The 27,933-nt window shown below is 37.3% G+C and overlaps 3 protein-coding genes and 2 long non-coding RNA genes across 6 annotated transcripts; 2 read left to right on the top strand and 3 right to left on the bottom strand.

Moving 5' to 3' along the window:
• Positions 1–81: 81 nt before the first annotated feature.
• Positions 82–9,392, top strand: LOC127510527 (uncharacterized). The gene is made up of 3 exons (XR_007929664.1): positions 82–141; positions 8,160–8,356; positions 8,646–9,392. It is a non-coding gene; the product is annotated as an uncharacterized LOC127510527 (long non-coding RNA).
• ssbp1 (single-stranded DNA binding protein 1) lies at positions 422–5,572 on the bottom strand. Its single transcript, XM_051890107.1, has 7 exons — positions 5,480–5,572; positions 5,013–5,087; positions 4,873–4,930; positions 1,770–1,910; positions 1,150–1,237; positions 976–1,064; positions 422–859 (listed from the first exon to the last, which is right to left on the bottom strand). The coding sequence occupies exons 2-7, from the start codon at positions 5,034–5,036 to the stop codon at positions 819–821; spliced, it is 441 nt and encodes a 146-aa protein (XP_051746067.1). The 5' UTR covers positions 5,037–5,087; positions 5,480–5,572; the 3' UTR covers positions 422–818.
• Positions 6,593–18,889, bottom strand: c4h12orf56 (chromosome 4 C12orf56 homolog). Of its 2 annotated transcripts, XM_051890102.1 has the most exons (13): positions 18,530–18,889; positions 16,895–17,081; positions 14,916–14,994; positions 11,046–11,403; positions 10,556–10,644; positions 10,297–10,441; positions 10,117–10,205; positions 9,813–9,902; positions 9,635–9,731; positions 9,400–9,474; positions 8,445–8,522; positions 8,115–8,293; positions 6,593–8,029 (listed from the first exon to the last, which is right to left on the bottom strand). In XM_051890102.1, the coding sequence occupies exons 1-13, from the start codon at positions 18,824–18,826 to the stop codon at positions 7,915–7,917; spliced, it is 1,878 nt and encodes a 625-aa protein (XP_051746062.1). In that variant the 5' UTR covers positions 18,827–18,889; the 3' UTR covers positions 6,593–7,914. The 2 variants fall into 2 exon arrangements, with proteins under 2 accessions (XP_051746062.1, XP_051746064.1); XM_051890104.1 differs by lacking the exon at positions 8,445–8,522.
• Positions 18,890–19,002: 113 nt separating this feature from the next.
• On the top strand, positions 19,003–26,931 carry LOC127510526 (uncharacterized). Its single transcript, XR_007929663.1, has 4 exons — positions 19,003–19,140; positions 21,889–22,391; positions 26,570–26,603; positions 26,820–26,931. It is a non-coding gene; the product is annotated as an uncharacterized LOC127510526 (long non-coding RNA).
• On the bottom strand, positions 19,572–27,228 carry zgc:162331 (uncharacterized protein LOC793007 homolog). The gene is made up of 5 exons (XM_051890106.1): positions 26,766–27,228; positions 22,178–22,369; positions 21,908–22,064; positions 21,641–21,826; positions 19,572–20,356 (listed from the first exon to the last, which is right to left on the bottom strand). The coding sequence occupies exons 1-5, from the start codon at positions 26,944–26,946 to the stop codon at positions 20,131–20,133; spliced, it is 942 nt and encodes a 313-aa protein (XP_051746066.1). The 5' UTR covers positions 26,947–27,228; the 3' UTR covers positions 19,572–20,130.
• Between the last annotated feature and the right edge of the window lie 705 nt (positions 27,229–27,933).

The raw sequence follows: 27,933 nt of genomic DNA, 5'->3' as shown, positions 1-27,933 counted from the left end.
ATCGCTACTGTATGATTGACGTGGGATCGCTCCAATTAAGGATGACTCCGCATTATCTCTCAGCAAACCGTGTAAAGCCAAGAGTACCAAACTGTGTGCACCGCCTCAACTCCCATTTCTGTCAATGGATTCTTACTACGGGTAAATATCTTGAAATGTGAACTTACTCTTATTTTATAGCGCATTTAAGATAATCTTACTATATTCTGGAGGCTAAGAACGCCTGAAAATTAGAACTAAATGACCGTACCAAGTAACACAAAGGGTAAAATGCGCCCAAACAAATGGAAATGACTGAAAAACAAAACGAAGAAATGAAACTGCTGTTCTCTCAGTTTCAGACAGCTAACTTTTGAAAAGTTTCTGAAACCAGATGTTTTACATCATGGAGGGCGAGAATATTCACAAAAAAAAAAGAAAATACTGACAAACTACTACATTTATTCATGAGCATTAGGACGACAGTACAGCATAACAAATTTGAAGTGACTTTGTTAAACAATTTCAAACATTACGCTTTCCAACATATCCGTTATGTTTCAGAAGTCAAAAAAAGAGACATTTTAACATTTTTGTTTCTTTTATCAAATCCAGTTCATGGGACTGGAACATGTGTTTACATATCAAAGTGCATCCTGCTAGCGCCCTCTGTCGCGACTAAAACAGCATGACACAATCATACCAACAACATTACTTCATTTGCCTATGTATGACTGTTAAGGGCAGGCACTAAGATACTCAGAGTTAATGTCAGTGAGCAGAATAACGCTATACAAAATATCCTCTTTTGGTTCCTAAAGCCTGGGAAGGCGTCTTCACTACTGGTCCCGCAGGTTTTCACTTAAAAACACAATATTATCTGTGGAAAGAGAAAGACAAATGATATTTGGTTAATTTTTGAATGGTTAAAGCAAAAAAACAAAAAAATAAGATATAATTTTTAGATTCTGTGGTAAAGAAGCAGCAAAGTCTGACCTGCAATAATAGTTGTTGCCTGTCGCCTGACGTTGTTTTTATCCGTGTACTCTCCATAATCAAGCTTTCCTTCCACAAGAATTCGAGACCTGAAAATACGTTTAATCCTAAGTTAATAGCAGTACGTTTTATTTTTATATTCATATATGCCTCAAAAACAAATAGGGAACACACCCTTTCTTTACATACTGATACGCCACATCTCTGAGGCCTGGTTTGAATACTGAAATTCTGTGCCATGTTGTTTTCTGGGTGACATCTCCTGCAAAAAAATGAGAACGATAACCTTTCTTAGTTTATTAAAGTCACCATGAAATCAAAATTGACAATTCTTATTTTTTTAAAATTCATATTCCCTCATAAATTACATTTTTTAAAATTCATATCCAACATCTCTTCTCTGATGTTTATTGGTGCGAGGGCGGGACAACCTGTCACTCACATGAGATCAGCCAATAACAAACCACAATCAGTTCCCCATGAATAAACTCAAGTCCTGCCCTAAATTTGACCACATATTTGCACCAAGACAATTTTCTCAGAAAAAGCATATCTGAAAACTAGAATTAATTTGTTTGTCACCCACATACTTTAACATCATCTCTTTGTCTAACAAAAAGCAAAATTATCATATCATAGAGATTTAAGATTTTTATTTGTCTCATACACTGTTATATACAGAATGCAAACTGCAGTGAAATGTAAATCTGATCCACTCCATAGACTGTGCATAAAATATATAAAGAATAAACAGAAATAATAATAAATACACAGATTTATCATTAAACTCTCACCTGTAGTTGTGGGTTCTCCCTCCCCAGACCGCCACATCTCGTTTGTTGCCATGGAAAAGATGGTGACGGGGTTTCTGCCCTCCACCTGTCTCATGACGGGGTCTTGCCCCACTCGCCCAAGAAGCTGCACCTTGTTAATAGCTGTTAAGAGTGGAAGCAAAGACAAAAACATTGTTTTTTAGCAAAGAGAATCAAAGTAAAATGGTTTAAATGTACAAAAATGTCAATAATATGTCTCAAATTTTTGGATGAAAATAGTGATTAGTTCTTTCAAGCACTTATAAATATAAAACAGGCAACGTTCAAACACAATTCATCAGGCTGATAATATTATGCAGTAGACCAGGGGTTTTCAATCTTTTAAATACAGTGATAATTAATATTATAAATGTGTAATATTATAAATATTATATAGAAAATATTTAGCTTCTATTACATTTATTTCTACTCACTATAGTACTGTAAAATATATTTATTAGGGCTGGGTAAAAAAAAAAAAAAAAAATTCTCGATTTTAATCGATTCTCATTTTTATGGACCGAGAATCGATCTTTTAGTCTATGCTGTTTTCACTTGATGAATGTACAGAACATTGTAGCACCTCCCATCCAATAAATCGCAATAAGCTTTGTCCTTTGTTACTTTTGATATAAAACAAAGTCTCAGATTTCAAATTTTGCCCATTTTAATATGAAATTCAAACAATAAATACCATTTTGGCGCTCTTTAATGTGACACGAGCGATCGTCGTAGAGCCTTAGATCGAGCAAAGCGGCAGCGCGAAGCGCACGTGAACTGATCATCTCTTTTGCTTTACCACTAGTTACAGCACGAAATAAACATGAATGAACATCAGAAGGTATGTTAAAAAGTATAGAACTTACCGAAATCCGTATCATGTCTCATGTAATCGCTCAATCAGTGTTTCAAACGCAGAAAGACGCAAATAAAACAGCTTGTAAATAATATGTTAAAATGTTTTACATATTTTGCTGTTCTTCAATATTTAATGTATGTTTGAATGAATCAAATTTTTATGAAAGCCATCATTTAATTGTTTATATTTCAAATAATTGTGTAATTATAAAAGGTAGTATTATAATTTTATTATTATAAAAAACTTCCTTGTGTTTAACCGAAGTGTTTGTATACAAATCATCAGTTAATTTTAATATTCAATATAGTAATGTAGTATCAACTGACTCCCTGTATAGGTCACAGCAATAGTTGTTAATCGATATCGAACTGAAAGCTTGTGAATCTAATTCGAATGGTGAAATTTGTGTCAATACCCAGGCCTGGTATTTATTAATCATTTATTATCAATCTAATTACTTTTTTATTATACCTAGTTAAATCTTTTAATTATTTATTTTTACACTGTTTTTTTTTTTTACACAACTTTTCCACAGACCCCTTTGTGGGCCCCAGTTTGAAAACCCCTGTTGTAGTAAACTGTATACAGTGGGTACGGAAAGTATTCAGACCCCCTTAAATGTTTTACTCTTTGTTATATTGCAGCCATTTGCTAAAATCATTTAAAGTTCATTTGTTTTCCTCATTAATGTACACACAGCACCCCATATTGACAGAAAAACACAGCATTGTTGACATTTTTGCAGATTTATTAAAAAAGAAAAACTGAAATATCACATGGTCCTAAGTATTCAGACCCTTTGCTCAGTATTTAGTAGAAGCACCCTTTTGATCTAATACAGCCATGAGTCTTTTTGGGAAAGATGCAACAAGTTTTTCACACCTGGATTTGGGGATCCTCTGCCATTCCTCCTTGCAGATCCTCTCCAGTTCTGTCAGGTTGGATGGTAAACGTTGGTGGACAGCCATTTTTAGGTCTCTCCAGAGATGCTCAATTGGGTTTAAGTCAGGGCTCTGGCTGGGCCATTCAAGAACAGTCACGGAGTTGTTGTGAAGCCACTCCTTCATTATTTTAGCTGTGTGCTTAGGGTCATTGTCTTGTTGGAAGGTAAACCTTTGGCCCAGTCTGAGGTCCTGAGCACTCTGGAGAAGGTTTTCGTCCAGGATATCCCTGTACTTGGCCGCATTCATCTTTCCCTCGATTGCAACCAGTCGTCCTGTCCCTGCAGCTGAAAAACACCCCCACAGCATGATGCTGCCACCACCATGCTTCACTGTTGGGACTGTATTGGACAGGTGATGAGCAGTGCCTGGTTTTCTCCACACATACCGCTTAGAATTAAGGCCAAAAAGTTCTATCTTGGTCTCATCAGACCAGAGAATCTTATTTCTCACCATCTTGGAGTCCTTCAGGTGTTTTTTCATGTGTCTTGAACTGAGGAGAGGCTTCCGTCGGGCCACTCTGCCATAAAGCCCCGACTGGTGGAGGGCTGCGGTGATGGTTGACTTTCTACAACTTTCTCCCATCTCCCGACTGCATCTCTGGAGCTCAGCCACAGTGATCTTTGGGTTCTTCTTTACCTCTCTCACCAAGGCTCTTCTCCCCCGATAGCTCAGTTTGGCTGGACGGCCAGCTCTAAGAAGGGTTCTGGTCATCCCAAACGTCTTCCATTTAAGGATTATGGAGGCCACTTTGCTCTTAGGAACCTTAAGTGCAGCAGAATTTTTTTTGTAACCTTGGCCAGATCTGTGCCTTGCCACAATTCTGTCTCTGAGCTCTTCAGGCAGTTCCTTTGACCTCATGATTCTCATTTGCTTTGACATGCACTGTGAGCTGTAAGGTCTTATATAGACAGGTGTGTGGCTTTCCTAATCAAGTCCAATCAGTATAATCAAACACAGCTGGACTCAAATGAAGGTGTAGAACCATCTCAAGGATGATCAGAAAAAATGGACAGCACCTGAGTCAAATATATGAGTGTCACAGCAAAGGGTCTGAATACTTAGGACCATGTGATATTTCAGTTTTTCTTTTTTAATAAATCTGCAAAAATGTCAACAATTCTGTGTTTTTCTGTCAATATGGGGTGCTGTGTGTACATTAATGAGGAAAAAAAAGAACTTAAATGATTTTAGCAAATGGCTGCAATATAACAAAGAGTGAAAAATTTAAGGGGGTCTGAATACTTTCCGTACCCACTGTATACTATGATTGACAGATACTCACATCTCTCCAAGATCAGACTTGAATCTGTGGTCCTATGTCGGACAAACTGTTTAAGTATCTGTCAGGACAGAATAAAAATAGTCAGCCTATAATAATCCTTATAAACAAACAACATAAACATCTGCATCTTGTTTCGTTACCTGTGCGGAGGCATTTCTCAACATCTTCTTTACTTGGTGGATGGTGCTATGATGTTTGCTGATAGGTCATTCACTCTGTGAAAGAAGAATGGCATTATCAGAGTAAAAACGTTATAGTATAGTAAACTGAACGTGAAAGCAATGTTGAAAATTATATTATTTGCCTTATTCGCATTCCGCCTATAAAGACAGCAATGTTAAAAAGGTAAAATGTCCTTTACAATATCCTCTATAATATGATTTCTTCATTATTAATTTTGTAACTTAATTATTTAAGATTTGTTCTGTATTCTGCTTTAAGCAAATCCAATCAAGAAACACATGTTAATCTCCAGCCATTCACTTGCACCAACTAGTCACGTTTAGAAGACATATTGGTGATGGTACGCTTTATACCTACGATTTATAATCTATATCGTCTTAACAGTTTATATAAAAGACAAATGCAAAGATAAACTTCGACTTACAAGTTCAAAAGATCTTGAGAATGCTTCAATAACCCCACGCTGTTTCCGGTGCGTCTTAGAAAACATTCCCCAGCAGCAACAAAAACGAACAACATCCGTTCCCGTTCTGTCCTCTCTTCATATTTATTTGTTACTTATTATATTTTTATGTGCCTTCAATTACTGGCATTTTTATTTTTTATTTAAGTTAATATATTTAAACTGGTTTGTTTTTGTTAAATGAATGTTGCATTAAAATGAATAATAGGCCTATTAATTTTGCCCCAGACCCATATTTCCAATACAAAATATGAAAATCCATCATAAAAATATTAATAATTACATGTTTAAAATTATGAAAAAAAGAGGGAAATAAACACAAAACGTCTTGTGTGAAAAGTTTATATCAATATATACCGAAATTACAACACCCAAATAAAAATTTTGCCCAAAATAATTTTTTTTCTCTCTCAAAAGTTAGTGTATAGTTATTGTTTTGTTGTTGATTTTATACATTTTTTTAACTGAACAGTTTGTACCGTCAAGTTGGCAATAACAATATATCTTTGCATTAGAACAGTAAAATCAGGTGCATAAAAAATAAATACATAAAAAAAAATTAATTATAAAGTTTTTTTTTTTTTTTTGTAAATCATATTCATCTTTTATGGTAAAAAGTTTTATTTTTATTTTTTATTACATTTGTATGAGAACCTCATTGTGAAATACACAAAACAGGGTAAATATCACAATATTATAATTGTGACATTGCAGTCAAGCTGAAATTGTCAATTTTTGCAAATATTTTTTTAATTGTTTATTTGTAAAAAAAAAAAAAAAAAAAAAAAATAGAATTGTATTTATCATGCATAAAATGCTAGCTATGAAATTAGCAATTTTTTCCCCCAAAAATATCATAGAATATATTTAAATACAATACATAATTTTAAACATGATGGAAATGGATCATGAAGTTTAATTTAAAATATGACAAAAATGACATAATCATGATGCACTTCTGTACACTGTTGCAGTTTATTTATTAGGTCTACAGGGCTGAAAGTGATCATAGTTGCAGAAACACACATCTTCATTCAACAATTTGGTTTTATAAAAATGTGACAGACACAAATGTTTATTTAAAATATTTGTTATTTTTAATTTGAGGCCTTGAGGTACATAGAGTTCCTGAAAATCAGTACAGTCTTATAGAGAGAGTGCATCCGAACAAAAAAGTAAACCAAAATAAAGAAGTGCATTCATACCAGTGGCTTTACCTACAGTAAATGTATGAAGAAGATTCATATTTAGATGATAATACTGTGATCAGTGTCATATATTAGAGTGGTCTGCCAAACCTGAATTTGTTCAGTAAAAAGTGCCATTAGACATCCATCTTTTTATATTTATATATAATAAATGGTTTAATATAATAAATGTTCTGTGATGTTCATGTGCTCTGCGTTGACTTCCCATTAAATCTTTGATATTTTACACATATTACAGTGATTATAATCCTGAGTGTAGACAAAGGCAATATGCTAAACAGAGTGGAATCCTGCAGTCTCTGTTCAACACACAGTAAGACACAATACAACTTAAATTCAATCTTAAAGTGCAGCATATTCATTCAAAGGCATATTCGCAAATCAGAATACCTGTGCGTCTGTTTTTTATGGAAGCTTGTTTTCACCACAGAATAAAAAAAAAAAAAAGGTAATTGCAACTTTTTATCTATCAATTCTGATTTTTTTTTCTCTCAATTGCAAGTTTATATTTCACAATTCTGAGAAAAAAAAGTCAGAATTGCGAGATATAAACACGGAATTGCAAGAAATAAAGTCAGAATTGTGAAGAATAAAGTCAGAATTGTGAGATATAAACTCGGAATTGCAAGAAAAAAGTCTGAAATGCGAGATATAAACTTAGAATTATGAGAAAAAAGTCATAATTGCGAGATATAAACTCGGAATCCTGAGATATAAACTCGGAATTCTGAGATATAAAGTCAGAATTGTAAGAAATAAAGTTAGAATTGTGAGATATAAACTCAGAATTGCAAGATAAGAACTCGGAATTGCAAGATATAAACTCGGTATTGTGAGAAATAAAATCGGAATTGAGAGATATAAACTTGGACTTGCGAGATATAAACACAATTGCAAGATATAAACTCTGAATTGCGAGAAAAAAAGTCTGAATTGTGAGATATAAACTCGGAATTACGAGATATAAACTCAGAATTGTGAGAAAAAAGTCAAAGTTGCAAGATCTAAACTCTGAATTTTGAGAAATGAAGTCAGAATTGCAAAATAAAACATTGCAATTGCCTTATTTATTTTTTTATTCTGTGGCGGAAAGAAGCTTCCACAGTTTTTACTATGCAGAAATAAGAAATTCAATCTGAGAGGGACAGAAAGGAAAAGGTAGAGAAAGATGCTCATAGGCAGCAGATCTCAGGGTTTCTGGAGAACCAGACTGAGCAGCTGAGAAAGAAGGCGCTGGGCCGGCTGGCTGATGGGGTAGTGATGGGGCAGTTTGTCCTCCAGCCCTGACGTCTTCACGTAGTACCTATGAAAACAGAGGATTTTTTTAAAAATATGACAGCCCTGTCTTAGCCTTGAAAAAATTGGTCTTGATGAAGCTCATGAAGAACCTGAACTCCTCCTTGAATCCAGTCCTGATGTACTTGCTCAAACAGGTGCTGTGCTGCAGACAGGCCAACAGAACATGGAATCGCTGGTACAGAAGAACCGCCTGAGACGGGCTGACTGGATACTGCAGGTCTGAGAGAACCAGAACCACCTGCTGGGCCTGATATCCAACAAACGGGAGCTATGATAGAGATAATGGAAAGACCAAACAGGATGATCATATTAGCTGAAGCTCTAGAGAGAGGTACGTTTAAACGTTCGTTCTGATATGGGCATGCTAATCATGTGGATTCATGCAAATGTGCATGAAAATGAAATGGTTATATACTTACTAAAAATGGATGAGGTTTAAGCAATCGAAACACCCAGCCAATGGTAAGGAAATGTCCCAGAGAAGGTGTGCGACTAGCCTTTGAACCACAAATAAGACAAGTAAAGACAAGTAAAAAAATATATAAATACACACTGATCAGGCATAACATTATGACCACCTTCCTAATATTGTGTTGGCCCCCCTTTTGCTGCCAAAACAGCCCTGACCCGTCGAGGCTTGGACTCTACTAGACCCCTGAAGGTGTGCCTTCTTCCCATAGTACATCCTGTTGCCATGTGTTCCCCAGGTAAGCAATGCACACGCACCCGGCCATCCACGTGATTCATCAGACCAGGCCACCTTCTTCCATTGCTCTGTGGTCCAGTTCTGATGCTCACGTGCCCACTGTTGGCGCTTTCGGCGGTGGACAGGGGTCAGCATGGGCACCCTGACTGGTCTGCAGCTATGCAGCCCCATACGCAACAAACTGCGATGCACTGTGTATTCTGACACCTTTCTATCAGAACCAGCATTAACTTCTTGAGCAATTTGAGCTATAGCAGCTCGTCTGTTGGATCGGACCACAGGGGCCAGCCTTTGCTCCCCACGTGCATCAATGAGCCTTGGCCGCCCATGACCTTGTTGGTTCACCACTGTTCCTTCCTTGGACCACTTTTGATAGATACTGACCACTGCAGACCGGGAACACCCCACAAGAGCTGCAGTTTTGGAGAAACTCTGACCCAGTGTCTAGCCATCACAATTTGGCCCTTGTCAAACTCGCTCAAATCCTTACGCTTGCCCATTTTTCCTGCTTCTAACACATCAACTTTGAGGACAAAATGTTCATTTGCTGCCATATATATTCCACCCACTAACAGGTGCCGTGATGAAAAGATAATCAGTGTTATTCACTTCACCTGTCAGTGGTCATAATGTTATGCCTGATCGGTGTATTTATATATGCTACTCACCTCCTGACAGAGCACAACCACCTCAAACAGCAATGCGGATGCCGCGTCTAGATAGTCCGCCTGAAGATGCTGCATCTGCGACACACAAAAACATTTCATTATCATAAATTAAATTTAATTATCATAAATTAATTGATCATTAAAAAAAATCATACCATTTTTTGTCTGTTCCTCACACTGGGAAGTAAATGAAGACAAAATATCACATTTTTCCATTTTGGACTGTTTTTTATACCTTAGTAACTGAAGATTTGGAGTCATTCATAGAGTCTGGCAGCTGAAGATCCGGATCACACACTAAAGCTAGCAGCATGTCCGCTGTGAGAGCCCCTCTGCATCAAAAAGCAGCCACATCTCATTAAAATAAGCTTTGATGAGCAGACTGATATTATTGCCAAGGCAGAATCACTTACTGTTTGGCTGTCAGCATGCTGAGTCTTGTCGGTTCAATCTCTGTTTCCCTGAACATCAGGCTTAATATCTGAACCACTAAAGTGCAAAGCCTGCAGAACAAAAGCAACAGCAACTTCATCCATTACAGAAAATTACAGCACCAATCATGAAAATGTGCTTGGTGAGTTGAGTTTAAGAGTTGTTTAACTCTTAAACATGGATAGTTTAGCTAAACTGACTGTCATGTACCTCATGTACCTCAAATTACATGTGCATGCGTTACATGACAAGTTGCATGTCTGCTTTTCTTATTATGATGCTTACAGAAGTCTGTCAGCTGTGTAAACTCCTTCCTGATTGCCCTGAGAGCTTTCAACCAGAGTTTTCACCAGGAATGGATAAAGGTCAGGTGACTGAGGAGCAAATAAGTGAGAAATTTTCATTTTTGGAAGAACCGTTCCTTTAAAGTGCATGTAAACACTAATGCATACAGTAGCATCTTACCCTCCAAAAGAGTTTTTTGATAGTGGGGTTGCGGTATGTGGCCGTGTGCAGCTCCTGCAGTAGTAAATACAGACTCTCCAGACTGATGCTCTCCTGTAGCAGCTCTCCACTCAACTGACCGAACAAGTGACACGTCCGCTCCCAGCTGGAAACACATGAGCAGACACTTTCTTAGCCTGTGCATTTTACACTGCCTGCACGCATAAATATGAACGGTTCGGTCAGATAGATACAGCATATAGCAGATATATAGCAGTACCTGATCTTGTGATATTTCTGTTTCTGAGGAGAAGAGGAGGATATGCCACATCTCCTCCTGTACACTGGGTCCAGCATCAAAGTTGATCTCTACAAAAAAAAATAAAAAAATGGGACACATGGGACAAGGTATTTCAAAAGTGTTTATTAAAACATTTAACCCTCCTATTGCATTCGGGTCAGTTTTGTATGGAAGCTTGTTTCTGCCACTAAATAAAAAAATAAAAAAGGTAACTCGCAATTCTGACTTTATAACTAGAAACTCTGACTTTATCACAATTCTGAGAAAAAAGTCAGAATTGTGAGATAAAAGGTCGCAATTACCTTTTTTATTTTTATTTCATGGCGGAAACAAGCTTCCAGTTTGACCCGGAAGAGGTTATTCTGTGGAAAATGGCCAACGTACAAGATTGACTTGCATTGGGCATTAAACACAAAAAACCCAGAAGCTAAGACATAGAAATGGACTCCACAAACACACACACACATACTATGATATAGCTGCTCCAGGAGCTCTGTAGGTGAAGGAATATTCGAGACGATGGAGATACAGCATAAAGGTGCAACTCTTCCTCTTTCTCATCTTCCTCTTCCTCCGTCTGCTTCTCTGCTATTGTCCTCCTCGTCACTCTCGCCAGGACTGAACCCCTGTGACAGAACGCTACGGGGTCTTGAGCAGAGGTCCGTCGCTGGTCATTTGTGATGCTGGGGAGAGGAGTTACACTGGAGCTGGAGGAGTGAGCGGGGGAGCTATTAAACAGACCCAGACTCAATACATCCGGGTTTGGACAGGAAGCTGAACGTCTTTTCGGAATGACGCTGCCCTCTTCTTCCTCCAGCCCACCATCACTATAACAGACAAAGATATTTTTTTGTTGGGGCTAGTCAAAATTGTCAAGGTGATTAAGATATGAAGATCGTCTTTAAAAAAAAGCCCAGTCAAAAGACTGGAATAAAATTATTATTGTTGTTGTTGTTTTTTTATATTATTAAAAACATTTTATTTTAGATGAAAAAGTAGGGAAGCAGTTTTATTTTAAAATATGAATATTATATTAATAATATCAATAATAATAATATTAAATAAATAATATTATTAATATTTTAAAAACCTTATGACATGGCAAGTAGGGTTATTATAGTTAACTAAAAGTAAAACCAGAACTACAACCATCAAATAAAACATATTTTTTGATATTAAAATCAAAAATGATAATCATTAAAATCTTATGATATTCAAACTTTTAAAATAATATTACGTTGAAAATAAAATGTGTTTAATATGTGGCCTATCGTGTACAAAAAAGGAAAATTTTAAACTATGCATTTTTTAATCATTTTGTATTGTCACACAGACTTATCTAATAACAAAAAATACTTCATAATAGGCTGATCTAAGAGATCTTTTTATAATCAAAACAGATGTCTTCAAAGAGGTCCTCTGAACTGTATAATTTACTAGGGCCTTTGATTAAGCATAAAAGCAACTTGTTACAGCGCAAACTAGCTGCACTGACAGACCATATCCGCAAGGAGGCGCTGGCAAGTGACATGTTCAGTATGGCACAGAACTTCAAGGTTTGGATGCCAGACAATGTCGTTCATGCCCCATCGTCATCATCATCATCAACATCCTCCCATTTCAATCTCCTCTAGTAGGATGCAGGATAAAAAGAAAATCTTTCCATATGCCTCAACATTCTCAAAATTTCCCAAGTGGAAAATGCCCACAAGCTTTTTTTTAGGTGCACTGACCTACTTTTTGTCTAAAAAACGCTCACAGACCATCTCTGTGTAACCACCGATTCAATAAACCCTTCAAATGATGCTTAAACTGTGGAAAAGCTGGCTTTAAATAACGTTTATAGCACTTCCCATGTGGTTACGCGTGTGTCTCTTCAGACAAATTGCAAGTGCTCACAAATATGTGCTGAACGTGAACTAATGGTCTCCCTTGGGTAGGATTCGACTGGAGCTGAGAGGCACATTACAGTGCTACTGAGAGAAATCACACATTCACACTGTTCTCAGAACAGTCTCGGAGAGGTTTGATGAACACAAACATATAGTAGCAGTGAGGGCTGGCATCTCCTGTTCTTCGTCAAACCATAAACACGTGTCGTTAAGAACGTCAAGCTGGCATGTTTTGCTGAGACAAACAAGGTCTTTTAATTGGACATTTATTGGTTGGCGGTTTCCATCTCATCTTGTGCCCTGGCAACAGTGTGAATGACGCCAGTGGCCTCCCCCTCTGCGTCCCCTGCTCACTGCTGTAAAGTCATGGACTGTCAACAGTGTAAATGCATGACTGCACATCATGTTTGCAACTGATGTCAGTTTTGGAAACCATGTTAAAGTGGTTTTCAAACTTTAGCAGCTTTGGTTGTGAACAGCAGTGTTGTTATTATCATCAACTAAAACTAAAAAGCATTTTTGTGTTATTTGAAAAAAAAGCTGAAATAATATATATATATTTAATGAAAAACTTAAACTAAATAGAAATTAGAAACATTGCCTTTGCAACTAACTGAAATAAGTTTGAGTTGAAGTACTGAAAATACTGACTGAAAACTAAAACTGATACAGAAAACCCCCCAAAATAATAAAAATGACAAAAGAGCATAACAAAATTACTAAAAATGTAATAAAAACTAAAAATATAATATAAAAGCTAATTCTAAATATGAATTAAAACTATAAAAATACTAAAATAACACTGATGAATATATGTAAATAAACATTATTTCTACAACAAGAAAACCACAAAACCAACATGAAACAGCAAACACAAAACTTACAATGCTGCTAGTGGTTTCTAATTTACAAGATCCGTCTTTTCTTTTTCTGCGTTCATTAAACATGCATATGTAATGCAACCTCTCTTCTCGCCTCATTTCCTGTTCAGAGGCTCACATTGCAACAGAGAGCGACATGCTCTGCAAATTGCAACAAAAAAGTTACCTTTAAAGATACTGAAAATAGTTCCAGAAGTTTCAGTATGTTTTCATAGTAAAGTGACCCTGTTATGCTATTTTAAATGTTCCTAATTTTGTTTTGGAGTCTCCTACAATAGGTTTACATGCATCCACTTTTCTCATAATATACAACGCAGCATCAGCTCTTTTCTCACAGTGTCTGAAACCGCTCGATAAAAGATTCAGTCTCTCTAAACCCCTCCTTTCCGAGAGCTTACTCTGCTCTGATTGGTCAGATGGTCCAGTCTGTTGTGATTGTTCTACCACTAACAGCAAGTGTCGGAAATGAAACCATATCTGAATTTCAGCTCCTCAACACTTGATACACAGTGACATGAACGGTAATGATGGCGTCAGTTTTACCGTATTGATTCAGGCTCAAGTCATCATCCTTTGGAAGTGCATGCAAAGTAGATTTGCTTTCACAGCGCAGAAAACAGCGTCTTCTCGACATGTCGACAACACGAACCAAACTCTTCCAGGCCTCAGTAACAACTACAGTAGTTGTTGTTCGCCGGCAGCCAATGAAGACCATAGACTGGCATGATGCACATTTGTTAAAATCCAACATACATGTTGTGCAGGAAGTAAGACTGGAATTACTGATGACTCGTTTCAGGCACTTCAGAATCGCTTCTTTCTTTTGGGAGACAATAACTCCATTTATCATGCACAAAAAAGCATAATAGAGACACTTTAAAAAAAATCAAGGAAACAACACAGTCTATTGATCTATTTGCTGTTTCTGTCCTGTCTTCTCTGCTTCTCTTTCCCCCTCTACTCCTCATTTTTTCCCAATAGGAAGTCAGAATTACAGAGGATTGTTTTGAGACCAGCCATGAGCTTAATAGCATACTAGTATTATTGAAAACTTTCGACTATAGTGAAATAAAAGAGTCAGCTTATCATTCATTCATTTTCTACTTTTTGATCCATTAAATTGCTCTAATTAATGCTTTTTGTTGCATGTCACTTTTTTGTGATGTTAAACAATTCCTTTGAACCTTTAAATCAATATACTATGTATATTGCCTATGGCATCATTGATAGTTTAGCACAGACAAAAACTTAATCAATTTAGTTTCTAAGCAACAAAGCACAACACACATGGATCTTGTGCGCCCCGTGAGATATAGAGCAGTGGGATTCGGAATATCTCTGCATTTATTATCACACCGGTTTGTTTAATATGATCACTGTAGCTCGAGTTGCTAAGCAAATTCCTCTTCAAAATTGAGACTGTTCGTTCTGAGCATTGTAGAGTCAGAGGCAGTAAAAAGCTGCGTGGTGGAGATAAAGCACTTTGAATGGGTCATTGTGATGGTCACAAATACACAACAGTTGTGTTGGTTGAAAGTGAGGCCGTTAACACTGAGAGGGCTTTACCTCATTGATGTGGGAGAGATTCTCCAGCTGGAGGACTCAGACGGTGCTGAGCGTGTTGACAGGAGATCATGACTCATTCCTGTAGGATCATAGGATAACACAGTTATTTGGCAAAAAAGGCAAACTGAAAGTTAAATGTCATCACTCAAAAATCTGTGATTTTTACCTTGAAAAACGTGTTGAACTTAAAATAGAATTTTTACTTTTAGTTTTAAAAACTAATTTGCCATGGTTTTGTGTGCGACTTTGCCTGTAATGTTTGTTTAAAGAGGACCTATTATGCAAAACTCACTTTAATAAGGTGTTTCGACACTGATGCGTGTCAGCAGTGTGCGAGAACAACCAGCCTATAATGGTAAAAATCCACTCACTCATTTTTTCACAATTCCCATAAATCAAAAGCAGTCTCTTCAAATGAACTGATTCAGATTCCCCCCTACGATGACATCATCATAGGGAGAAGCCCCGCCCACAGCCAGTGACGATCTGCCCTATTAGCATAGAGACAGCCCTGAGTGAGAAGCACAGAGTCCACCATTTCTGTATCCATTTCTGAGTTTTACAATGTCTGCGCCAAAGAGGCATTACAAGTGTTGTGTTTTGAGATGTACCAATGGACGAGATGTACCACAGACTTCTGCCATCTGAGTCACTGAGGACATTGTGGTTAAATATCATTTTTTAAGGAAATGTCCTGAAGAAAATCGGTAAAGTCTTATACGTTTGCACCAATCATTTTGCGAGGGCCTTTTTAACGACTCCTGTTTAAACATTTAAGGCTGAACACGACTACTGACAGTTTCTGACATTTTCAGTGCGTGAGATTGTCCTGTTTTGTTCTGGCAATCTGTCAGTACACCAGCCGGAGCATGAGCTCTTCTCAAAAGGGGGTCGGAAGCAGCAACCCATTTGCATTTAAAGGGACACACACAAAAACAGCACGTTTTTGCTCACCCCCAAAAAGTGGCAATTTTAACATGCTATAAAAAATGATCTGTGGGGTATTTTGAGCTGAAAATTCACATACACACTCTGACATCAGAGACTTATTTTACATCCTGTAAAAAGGGGCTTAATATGTCCGCTTTAAAGGTTGAGAATATGTATGATTCATTTTGTTGCTTGTTTGCAAATAAGAAAACCCAATAAACTATAAATCGTAAAAAAAAAAAAAAAAAAAAAGTTTGCCATTGACCCGTTGGAAGTATTAGAACAAACTGCACAACGAGTGAATCCTCTTCATTCACAGATTAAATGATGTATAACCGCTGAGTGTCCTTGTGCGTCTTGTCCACAGTGCTGTTTCTCTGAGATAACCTTGTTTAGCTGTTTATCCTGAACTAGTTAATCAGCTTTCTTGCACTGCCTATGTACGGACAGAGTAAATCTCAATGCCGAAGTGTCAGGCGCACATATCCTAACAGTTAAGATGGACACAAAACTCACAGCTGACACAGTTCAATGTGGGTCAGTTAGGTGTCAGTACTGCTGCTTCATCTGGACAGGTGAAAGAGCTCATGGATTAACACACATACCGGCTGCGCAGGTCAGGGACTTTACTAATGCGATTACAGGTTGATCACACTGTCGAAGGAAAAATGGGCTGAATTCTGAGCTTCTAATAACAGCTATGCTGTCATATACGTCTGCAAGATGTCTGTTAAAGAGCGCTTCATCTGGAAAGCATCTGCTGTGTACAAACATCTGAGGAACGTCTTTAAGATGTCAGTTTTACATACATTCTAAATCATAAACATCTTAAAGACATTTTCTAAATGTCTATTTAACGTCTGAAGGGAAACGTCTAAGAGACGTATTGCAGATGAGCAAACACTCTAAAAAAACATCTTCCAGATGTAAACTCGCACATCACATAGATGTCTCTGAGATGTACGTGTGCTGTCAAGGTGCTTGAGAACAGTTAATGAATTCCTGATTAATTATTAATTCTTGATGTAATTAAATTGCTTTTTTTTTACCCTCCAGAGAATGACGGGCACTCGAGTTGCGTCCTTGCGATGGAGATGGTGGGCATTCTGGCTTATTCTTGCTGGATCCTTTGGGTCTTTTGCTCTTTTTCCCAGTATTCTTTGCAGTATGAACAACACGAATATGCATTGAACGCTCACGATCCTGTCCACTGAGGAAATCAGGCAAATCGTTGATCTGTGAGGAAAAGATCGAGATTTGTGTTGACATCACGCTACATTAAGGCCCGTTCACACCAAGAACGGTAACTATAACGATAACTATATTAGCATCCACACCAGCGAACAATATCGTTCTGTTGTTTATTTTAAGCTTAAGTTTAGATTCTGATGGTGTGAACTCTGCTATTCTTTAATACTGAGAAGGATTTTTATAACTATATCTTTATCATTATCTTTACAGTTATCGTCCTTGGTGTGAACGGGCCTTTAAGCCGCTTGAAGTGGGAATGAATGACCTTTCAATAACGTCTAATCATCAATAATCAATTAGCATCATTAATATGTATATTTATATATAAAATGTGCATATATTGTATTCCCAGCCAGCAGCAAGCTGTAGATAATGCAGCTAAGTCTTTCCTTGGTAATTCTGCCATTGTGACATTTACAAGGTTCATCCGTCCATCTTTTACAGTCTTCCAGTGCCGAAACGTTCCATGACTCATGCTTTGAGCTGTGTAAGTGCATAGGCTTACCAAACAAACCTTCTTTAAGCAGTTTAACATGACAGGATAAGTTAACGTCCTCACTATTATTAGCGTTGTCTTGGCAGTACTGCAGCTTAGAAGACAGTCGTGCTTTATCTGACATTTAGAACACATTGACTCAGCGGTGAGTGACGTATGATTTAAAACTGATCAATAAATAGCAAGTAAATAATATTACATAGTTATTAATGGCAAGCAACTGAGTGAGGAAATGAGTCATTTAGGTTTAATAAATATACAAAAAATAAGACTATTGCCCTGTAAAATGCTTCAAACAGGGTTCCCACATTTCTTAGCTGATTTATTTCCATGATTTTCCAAGACTTTCCAGTCATTTGTGATGACTGGATAAGGAGATTGCTCTCAAAAAGAGTAATTTCTAGTTTAAAAAATGTTTTTGACCTGAGCGTAACAACACAAATGTATATTTCCATCTATGACCTTTTAAGATTTTATTAATTTTAATGACTTCTCCAGGACTGGTGATCACACTTTTGAAATTCCCTGATATTTCCATGTTTTTCAGGACCGTGTGAACCCTGTTCAGAAGAGTATGCCCAAGTTAAATTATGACAATACATTTTGCAATACAGATTTTGAATTTGTGCACAAAGAAGTCAGCAAAATATCTTTCGTTTATACTTATCTATGCAACTTTTCCCTAATTGTGCAAATAGGCCTGCACAAAGCAGGGTGGTTATATAGTGTCTATTTTGTTTATTTTTATTGTTAATATACTACTGATGTGCATGTTGCATTGTACTGTTATTGCACTAGATTGTGTTATAGGCTACTGTATTATTGTGTTGTTTGAGTAAACGCATTAATCAATCTGCATGCAAATGTGGCAATAAAGCACGCTATATCAATAAATGAAATGACAACATTAATATTTCTATATATATCTTGCTCTCACCAGCTCGATGCTCGTGACGTGTCTGAAGCTGAGCGCCTCTCGCAGCGCGCGCGGGGGAAACTCGCTCAGATACACGCGCTCATCGGTCAAGATCACATGCATGAAAACCTTCTTCACCGACCCCGAGACCACCACACACGGCTCGTAGACCCGGATCCGCTCGTACACATCCCGACTGGTGTTTCTCTTGAGGAAAGAGTCCAGTTTGCTGTTGTTCTGGCAGAGCAGCCCGTCCGCGCTGGTTCTGGCCATGGGAATGTCACCTTTAACACCACGCTCACTCACTCTACGTCCCATATCCTGCGCATGCTGTCATATTAAATGTAACGCAGAAGTTATTAATAGATTCATTCACTCCTTTCCTGCCGTGTTGTCTGTAAGGTGTATTCTCGCTCTCTATGCCTATTTAACTCATGTTAATGGGAGCGGAGCAGCGCTCTCGTTGCGCATGCGCAGCCACCTTTATAAATAGTGCAGCATGGCTTGGTTCTTTGTTATGAGAGGAATATATACATCATGCAACAATCACAAAAGATAAAAAAGGAAAAATAAATGAATATAAAAATGTTTTTGTGTTACAGGGAGAAACGGGTGTTTGGAAAGACTTGTAGGTGAGTAAATAATATTATTTTTTTTTGATTGAACTATATATACTGTATAATAATGTAGAAACAAAAGATGCCCTTTTCATTTGAGGAGGAAAGATGGGTGTCTAAGATTGGATTGCGGTTTAATGTAAGAGAAGAGTGCGCTTACTCTTTCATGACCGCTTTTGTGGTCAAAGCCACAAGCGTGCAGTCTAAAATGATTGTGGAACCATTGCGCCATCTTGTGGACGTAGAGGCAAGTCAGTTTTGAGCAAACGTTTCCATTTCTTATTGATGTGGAGTATAAATGAACCTGGGAGCAATTAACTGAACTGCCACACATTACAGCATTCGCATGTCGCCAAAAGTTTTATAATATAACTTTAAAGGTAGGGTAGGTCATTTTCTGAGAGGCTAGAAATAGCGAGCAATAAAAAAAAATACAAGACAGATAATAATTTTAATCTTTTTATTTGTTTTGTTTTAAACAAAATCAAGTTAAGTATCATAAGTTTATGAGATCCCAATGCCTGTCCGTAATCAGGACATCAACACAATTCTCCTATACTCCCATAAAAAACATAAAAATATTAAAATTATGCTCTAATGTGACCTTAAATGGTGGGATTTTTAAATTTTAGTGAGTGTGTGCAAATAGTCTGAACCTTTGCCACAAAAATAAGCTGAAAATAAAACCTGGAGTGGATCACAGTACCAGTATGGAGTACCACTAACTTTCCTCTCCAGGAAACTACACAAAGGGCCTGTTTAGAGTCGTTCAGAAATGTTCTTACATATGCAACATATTAAATGTAATTACTACACAGAGACCCACACATGGTCCAACGTCTAGATCTAGTACTGTGTAGAGATCTAGGTGGCTCTAGCTTGAGTCCATAATTTCTCTTGCTTTTCTGAACCCCAGTCACCCTACAGGAGCCGTTTGCATGTAGGGGCCGTAATCCGTGGCCATGGAGACAGTTGTAAAAGTTCTGAATACTCAGAAATGTGTTGCTATGGCCACAGACACTGTGGAGTGGCACTGGGGTACGGTGGCAGAGCGGGCTGTTCAGTGGGGCTTTCTGTGGGCGGAGGGGTGGAGAGGCGGAGGTAGACGGGCGCACTGGGTGCAGTCGGTACAGTGGGTGTGGGCACCCTCTGCAGGACCACATGAGGGTACATCTGACTTTCCGTACGGTAAAGCCCAGGAAGAGGAGCTTTTAGGAGGTTTTCCTGACTCCTGCAAAACAAGCACAGTTTGTGGTCAGAAAGAATTATTTTTTTGGTACTAATACTTTTTCATGATTGGATAGAATAGAATAGAATAGAATAGAATAAAATAGAATAAAATAGAATAGAATAGAATGCAACTTGTTGCTACCACTTTTTCATGATTAGACTAAATAGAATAGAATAGAACTTGTTGGTTTCGCTTTTTCATGATTAAACTAAATAGAATAGAATAGAACAGAATAGAACTTGTTGCTAGCTACCACTTTTTCATGATTGGATTGAATAGAATAGAATAGAATGCAACTTGTTGCTACCACTTCTTCATGACTGGACTAAATAGAATAGAATAGAATGCAACTTGTTGCTACCACTTTTTCATGATTGGACTAAATAGAATAGAAAAGAATAGAACTTGTTGGTTTCGCTTTTTCATGATTGGACTGAATAGAATAGAATAGAATGCAACTTGTTGCTACCACTTTTTCATGACTGAATATAATAGAATAGAATAGAACCGAATAGAATAGAATAGAATGCAACTTGTTGCTACCACTTTTTCATGATTAGACTAAAAAGAATAGAATAGAATAGAATAGAATAGAATAGAATAGAATGCAACTTGTTGCTACCACTTCTTCATGACTGGACTAAATAGAATAGAATAGAATGCAACTTGTTGCTACCACTTTTTCATGATGGGACTAAATAGAATAGAAAAGAATAGAACTGGTTGGTTTCGCTTTTTCATGATTGGACTGAATAGAATAGAATAGAATGCAACTTGTTGCTACCACTTTTTCATGACTGAATATAATAGAATAGAATAGAATAGAATGCAACTTGTTGCTACCACTTTTTCATGATTAGACTAAAAAGAATAGAATAGAATAGAATAGAATAGAATAGAATGCAACTTGTTGCTACCACTTTTTCATGACTGGACTGAATAGAATAGAATAGAACTTGTTGGTTTCGCTTTGTCATTATTGGACTACATCAAATAGAATAGAATAGAACTTGTTGGTTTTGCTTTTTCATGATTGGACTTAAACAGAATAGAACAGAGTAGAATAGAATGCAACTTTTATTCAGCAAGAATGCATTAAAAATGAAAATGACATTTATAATGTAACAAAAAATTCTATTTCACATAAATGTAGTTTTGGACCTTCTATTCAGCAAAGAATCTTGAAAAAAATGGCAGATTTTTTAGATGATTTTTTTCTATTAATGTCACATAGAAACACATGTAAATACAATTAAGCTAATTTAACAATTCACCATTTCTCACCTCTGATAGCCGCGGTTATCATAACCAGCCAGTCCCCCCATATAGACTAGGCTCTCAGGGGTCAAATGGGGGTCAAGGTGCTGGGAAAGATTGTAAATTTTAGGTGGAGGAAAAGCTTCCCAGTCTCCTTCATCTCTCTCCAGCCAGCACTCACTCCTCCAGGATGATTTGCGCTTGTCTCTCATTCTGTAAAGTCAGAGAAAATCATTAGCATCCTATTTTAGGTTGCCTTGTCTCTTCTTCCCCAGTGTGTATGAACGTGCATACCTCCCCCGTCCGTCTGTCCGTTCTGCCCTTCCTTTGCTCATGCGCTCCTGCAGGCAGCAGATAATGAAGGACACGGACATGGCGAGGATGACGATGCTGCTCACTACCGATGCCAGCACGGCCACTCTCAGCCCGCGGTCCTCTGGTTTGGGAATGGCTACCACATTTACACAATAGTCCACATTGAAAATCTGGGATTGAATTAGCAGGAGTGCATTTCTTAACTGTTTTTATCTCTTTAAAACAGAAATGATGGCAGTGAACACAGACCCTCGCAGTCAGGCGGGTAGTTGCTCCACTGAGCGGTGTTGCTGCGCAGGACACAGGTGATTTTCTCGCTGCCCACCAGCTGGTACCCCTCGAGGCACCAGAACGCCAACACCGTGCCCACGGACATCCCACTGCCCTTCTCTACATAGAAAGAACCTCGCCGTGGGGGCAGCAGCGATGCGCAGCTCAGGACTGCAAAAGAGACAAACAGATGGTTAGAAACCATTTTTAAATGTGTTAAGACTTCAACATACACTTGGATCAAACACAGAATAGAATAGAATAGAATAGAATAGAATAGAATAGAATAGAATAGAATAGAATGCAACTTGTTTCTATTGCTTTTTTCATTACTGGACTGAATAGAACAGAGCAGAACAGAACAGAATAGAATAGAATAGAATAGAATGCAACTTGTTTCTATTGCTTTTTCATGAAGCACAGTATAGAATAGAATAGAATGCAGCTTGTTGGTTTCGCTTTACATGATTGGACTAAATCAAACAGAATAGAACAGAATAGAATAGAACTTGTTGGTTTTGCTCTTTCATGATTGAACTAAATTAAATAGAATAGAACAGAATAGAATAGAATGCAACTTGTTGCTGTCACTTTTTCATGATTAGTCTAAACCAAATAGAATAGAATAGAATAGAATAGAACTTATGGCCACCGCTTTTTCATGATTGTACTAAATCAGAATAGAATAGATTAGAATAGAATGCAGCTTCTTGCTACCACTTTTTCACGATTGCAATTAATCAAGCACATAAAATAATAGAATAGAATGCAACTTGTTGGTTTTGCTTTTTCATGATTGGACTAAATCTAATAGAATAGAATAGAATAGAACTTGTTGGTTTTGCTTTTTCATAATTGGACTAAATCAAATAGAATAGAATATAATACAACTTGTTGCTACCACTTTTTCATGATTGGACTGAATAGAATAGAATAGAATAGAATAGAATAGAACTTATGGCTACCACTTTTTCATGATTGGACTAAATTAAATAGAATAGAACAGAATGCAACTTAGTAATAATGCACTTAGAGCATTATTTCAGATGCCTTTTTAAAAGACTAAAAACTATACAAAAATGTATATATTATATATAAAATTCAACCCGCAAAATTAGACTTAATATTTTCGCCAGGTAAAGGATGAAGGAAGAAAAGACACCTAGCAACCACCCAGAACACCATAGCAACCGCCTAGCAACCGCCCAGAACACTCTAGCAACCAAATTAATTAATTAATACTATAGATCTCAAACAGGGGGCAGGGCCTACTAGGGGGCCTCAGCAAATTACCAAGGGGGCCGCAGGATGACATAAATGTATTTAAATAAATATATATGTATATATATATGTATATATATATATATATATATATATATATTATAAAATATATTAAAATGCAAATCTAATCTAAATTCAAATGCTAAAAAACAAACCAAAACCAAAAAACTTTGAAATTACTATAAAATCTATAACTAATAATGAAAAATCAATAACTTGTTTTTAATCAAAATACATACAGTTCACAAACCGAATCGTGGTTAATTAATTTAATATAACAATATTGTCAATTTCTGTTAACAAAAAAAGATATATTTTATCCTACAAAAAAAATATTTTTTATTTTTATTTTTATTTAATAAATAATAAATAAATAAGTATACATAATAAATATCAGTAATCACAATATCAGCGCTCATGTTTTCCATCAAAATGACAGCTTTAAATCTGTCTGTGCAAGAAATGTTTTCCTGGGACTTAGTTAACAGTACTTAGTTATTCTCAAGGGTTCAGATGAAAGCATTTTTCCTTCTCTCTTTCTATCGGGACCCATGAGGTATTTTCTCCCTCGCTCTATCCCATAATCCACCTCTCCTTCAGTCTCTCTGCATTCCCACAGAAGATTCAGTGTCTTCTGTCTTCTCCTACCGAGTCTTCATCACTGCACTGTCCATCTCCATTGTCAATATACAGTAAAATTGAGCTCATATTGACTGTGTTGGAGTCAGTGTGATTAAGCTGGCAGGGTACACTTGATCGTGTTTATTGTTCACACCAGTTCGACTCCACAGAGTCCTTTGCTGGTCTCATTAAGCCCGGCTTAGCTGGCATGGCAATGCTGCTCACGCCAAAGCCCATTGCTAGCATTAAGCAATCCGACTCCATGGCAAAATAAATAAATAACTCAACTGTCACTTTTTTTTCTCCCCTCCCTTCCGTCTCACTCTCAATCCCATACTCCCCAAGGGTCGCACCAGAGAGGTTCTCCTAGAATAGAACATGATTAAATAAAGCATAGGGCCGTACATTAAAAATTGATCACCCACAAGTCCCTGCAGCCGAGGAGGCTGTGATGATGCAGGCTGACCACACGCTCCTGAACCTGCACTGCCATAATACCACAGATATTCTCCAGTGGGATAGTTTGAGAGGATCAGTTTGTCAATACATGATTATGTAACTTTAAGAAGAGTGTGGTACAACTTTTCCCGCTGTGCATTTTTAAGGTGTAATTCTAACTCTGCCGCCCTCACGAGCTATTTCTGTGAGTACTAGCTTTCTCTCTTTAACACATTAAGTAATCCCTTTAAAGAAGTGACGTGAAAGCCTCTGTGATTGTGTTGCAGGTAGATAGGTGACTTGGAGTGAATGGAACAACTTTACTGGTGTCCTAGTTTTTATATTTTTCATAAAGGAAATACATTATGCATTACGATTATTTGCATTATTATCATTGCAATTAATTTTCTCCCAAATTCTTATTACTTTAATGTGCTCATATTTTTTGGTTACGACTTTTCTTTATTCTACAATGAAAACATGAAATGAAAAAATTACAAATGTATTATTATTGTTATTATTATTAATTAAATTTCAGCTCAAAATACCCCACAGATCATTTATTATAGCTTGTCAAATTTGCCCCTATTTGGGTGTGAGCAAAAACACGCCGTTTTTGTGTGTATCCCTTTAAATGCAAATAAGCTGCAGCTCCCGACACGCTTTCCAGAAGAGGGCGGAGCTTTAACAGCTCGCGCTTCAACAACAACAAAGCTGGAGAATCTCACACAGCCAAAATGAGGATTGTCAGTAACGGCGTTCAGCCTTACATTGTTCAAACCGGAGTCGGACACTGATGGAGAGACTCAGGAAGAAGTTACAACTTTTAGAATGAAACTGGACGTTTCTGAATGGTTAGTGGATAAATTTATGTAGTTGCTGTGGAGTTGATTCAACTCATCGACTAGCATGTGCCGTCATGTTAATCTTTTGTGCAAATCCAGCGTTGAATTGACCCTTGTTTGTGAAGCAGTCCGGTGTAAAATGACGATATGGCAACAACACTCTACTACAACAACTCTTCCTCTTCTCTAAAGCAGCCCAACATGGACTCACCCTCTTTGTTGCGTGTTCTCGGGGGAGGGGTTTATGTAAATTTTAGGGTTAGTGATGTCACCAACCCGAGAAGAAGCTTGTTGTAGTTCCTGCCAACCGTTTGTTGTAGTCCTTAAAAAGCGATTTCTGTAAAAGAAAGTATCTCCCTTTGCATTGAACTTTGAGCGTCGTAACTTTGCAGATGTTTATGCTCAAACAGCAACATTACACACTAACTAAAGTTAAAAAACTGAAATCATAATCAACCATCCCTTTAATGTCCTTAAAATAGCCTTTGCCTTTATACTAAATATCTCTTTTTCTTCATAGCAATTCTATAGGATGAAAAATGACCCGTGCATGAGAGATCTGCTCAAGACTCTTAGGTTTGCAGTGCACTGAAAGCAGGGCAAATTCTGTCACGGCCACAGTAGTGATAAACCCCCTCCATTTCACTTTCAAAGCTGGCAACCCTGTAACGGAACTGACAAACTGCCAAGGACTATCCCACAGCTCGCCATTGCCACGTGGCAAAAAGCGTCCTTTGTTTCACCTGTGGAAGAAACCTCAAGGTAACTGACACCTGTGGATGGTTCGGGTACGTCGGTGTCTTTTCTTCCACAGATAAATTAAAGAATCGCCCTCTGCAATCAAACTAATATATTACACATTACAGCTTGATAATGCCCTCTTTCTCTGTCCAGCTCAGAGCCCCACAAATCCGTCACACATATTGACTTTAGGTCAGAAGACATCAATAAACTATTTGCAAAGTATGCGAGCCTGGAGCCTTACTTTATATGTTCTCCAATCATATTAAAAATCTGAGTTATATACAGTTCAGGCTGATCTGATTTGCTCTGTTGATCATGGAGCATTTATTATGAAAGCTCTGTTTGTGTGTAAACCCTTAAGAAGATTTTGCTTTTTAAAGCCAACACGTGAATTCCAGGAGAAAGTATGTGTATTAATTTATATATTTGTGTGTTTTTGCAGGTATAACAAAGATGTGTACTGTAAATGCTGCACGGTGAGTATGCTCTTTATGAAAAAGTTATGCAAAAAATACATTTAAAATGCCATCCAGTTCTCAAACATGCACTACAACACATGCAACTTTTTGGACAGAACTGCTCATTTTTTTGCATAGCACTATTAGATCATTATGAAAGTACAGTGTTGTTGTACACACCTGTGTAATTGTTCGTGGGAGCCTCAGTGCTGTTCATCCCCCTCTCTGTGTCAGGTGGAGTAGTTCGATGAAAAATGGGACTGACCGAAGACCCTTCATGTGGCGTAAAAGTCCGAGCCGAGCTCCACGTTATTGACCACAGCAGGAAACCCCAGGTGAGCAGGCTCTCTTTCAAAGCCATTGAAGTCTGGGGTTAAAAAATGAGAAAGAAAGTGTGAATGTCAGTCGGTCATATCCACCGGTCCTTGGTGACTCCAGAGACTCTCCTGCGCTTCCAACAGCAGGCTGCTCGCTCCTCCAGAGGATCAGGCACACAGAGAGAGAGGGAGGGAGGGAGTTACGCTGACTCCATCCCCTCTCATGCAGTGCAGCTGTGTGTTTGTCCTCCGTAAGCTGCTTGTCACTGCGCTCGGTGCTGCAGCTCCGCTGCTGATTATGATCCGCTTGCGTAATACAACACACGGCAGAGCTGCAGTTATTTATGCGCTCACACATCCTCATGTACATATGCACCTCTCTCTCTCTCTCCCTCTCTCTCACTCACTCTCACGTGATTACATGACAGTGGCTTTAAAGTGGTGGCATATTTACTAGTTAGTTTTAGTTAATAAAATAAACTAATAATTAGTTAATAATTTTGGTGAATTGAATCCTCCAAACTAAAATTCCAATTACATCATATTTTTCAAAAACACAAATGTTTTCCACATTTTCCTAATTTTTATAATACTGGTAGTAAAGTCATCTAAATTAATTTCAAACATATAACAGAAAAGGAAGTATGGCATGTTTTGAAGGAGCCACACTTCTGGTTTCAAAGGTTTGGGGTTAGTAAGATCTTCTGCTCACCAAGGCGACATTTATTTGTTTAACATTATATATTTATTTACTGTCAATTTTGAACACACACACACACACACACACACACTCACACATATAAAGATAATATAAATAAAGGTAATATAATTTTTATATTAATATAATATAAAATAAATATATATTATATATATATATATATATATATATATATATATATATATATACACACACACACACACACAATAAAGAAAACATTTAATAAACGACTGTAAATGAACATCAATGGTTATTAATAAATTAATATATGAATTATAATTGTGTAATTTTTATTATATGGTATAGTTAAAAT

The sequence above is a fragment of the Ctenopharyngodon idella genome, chromosome 4, assembly GCF_019924925.1.
Source record: "Ctenopharyngodon idella isolate HZGC_01 chromosome 4, HZGC01, whole genome shotgun sequence".
NCBI classification, from domain to species: Eukaryota; Metazoa; Chordata; class Actinopteri; order Cypriniformes; family Xenocyprididae; genus Ctenopharyngodon; species Ctenopharyngodon idella.
Note: the sequence above shows the minus strand (reverse complement) of the source record. Positions and strands in the feature narration are given on the sequence as shown.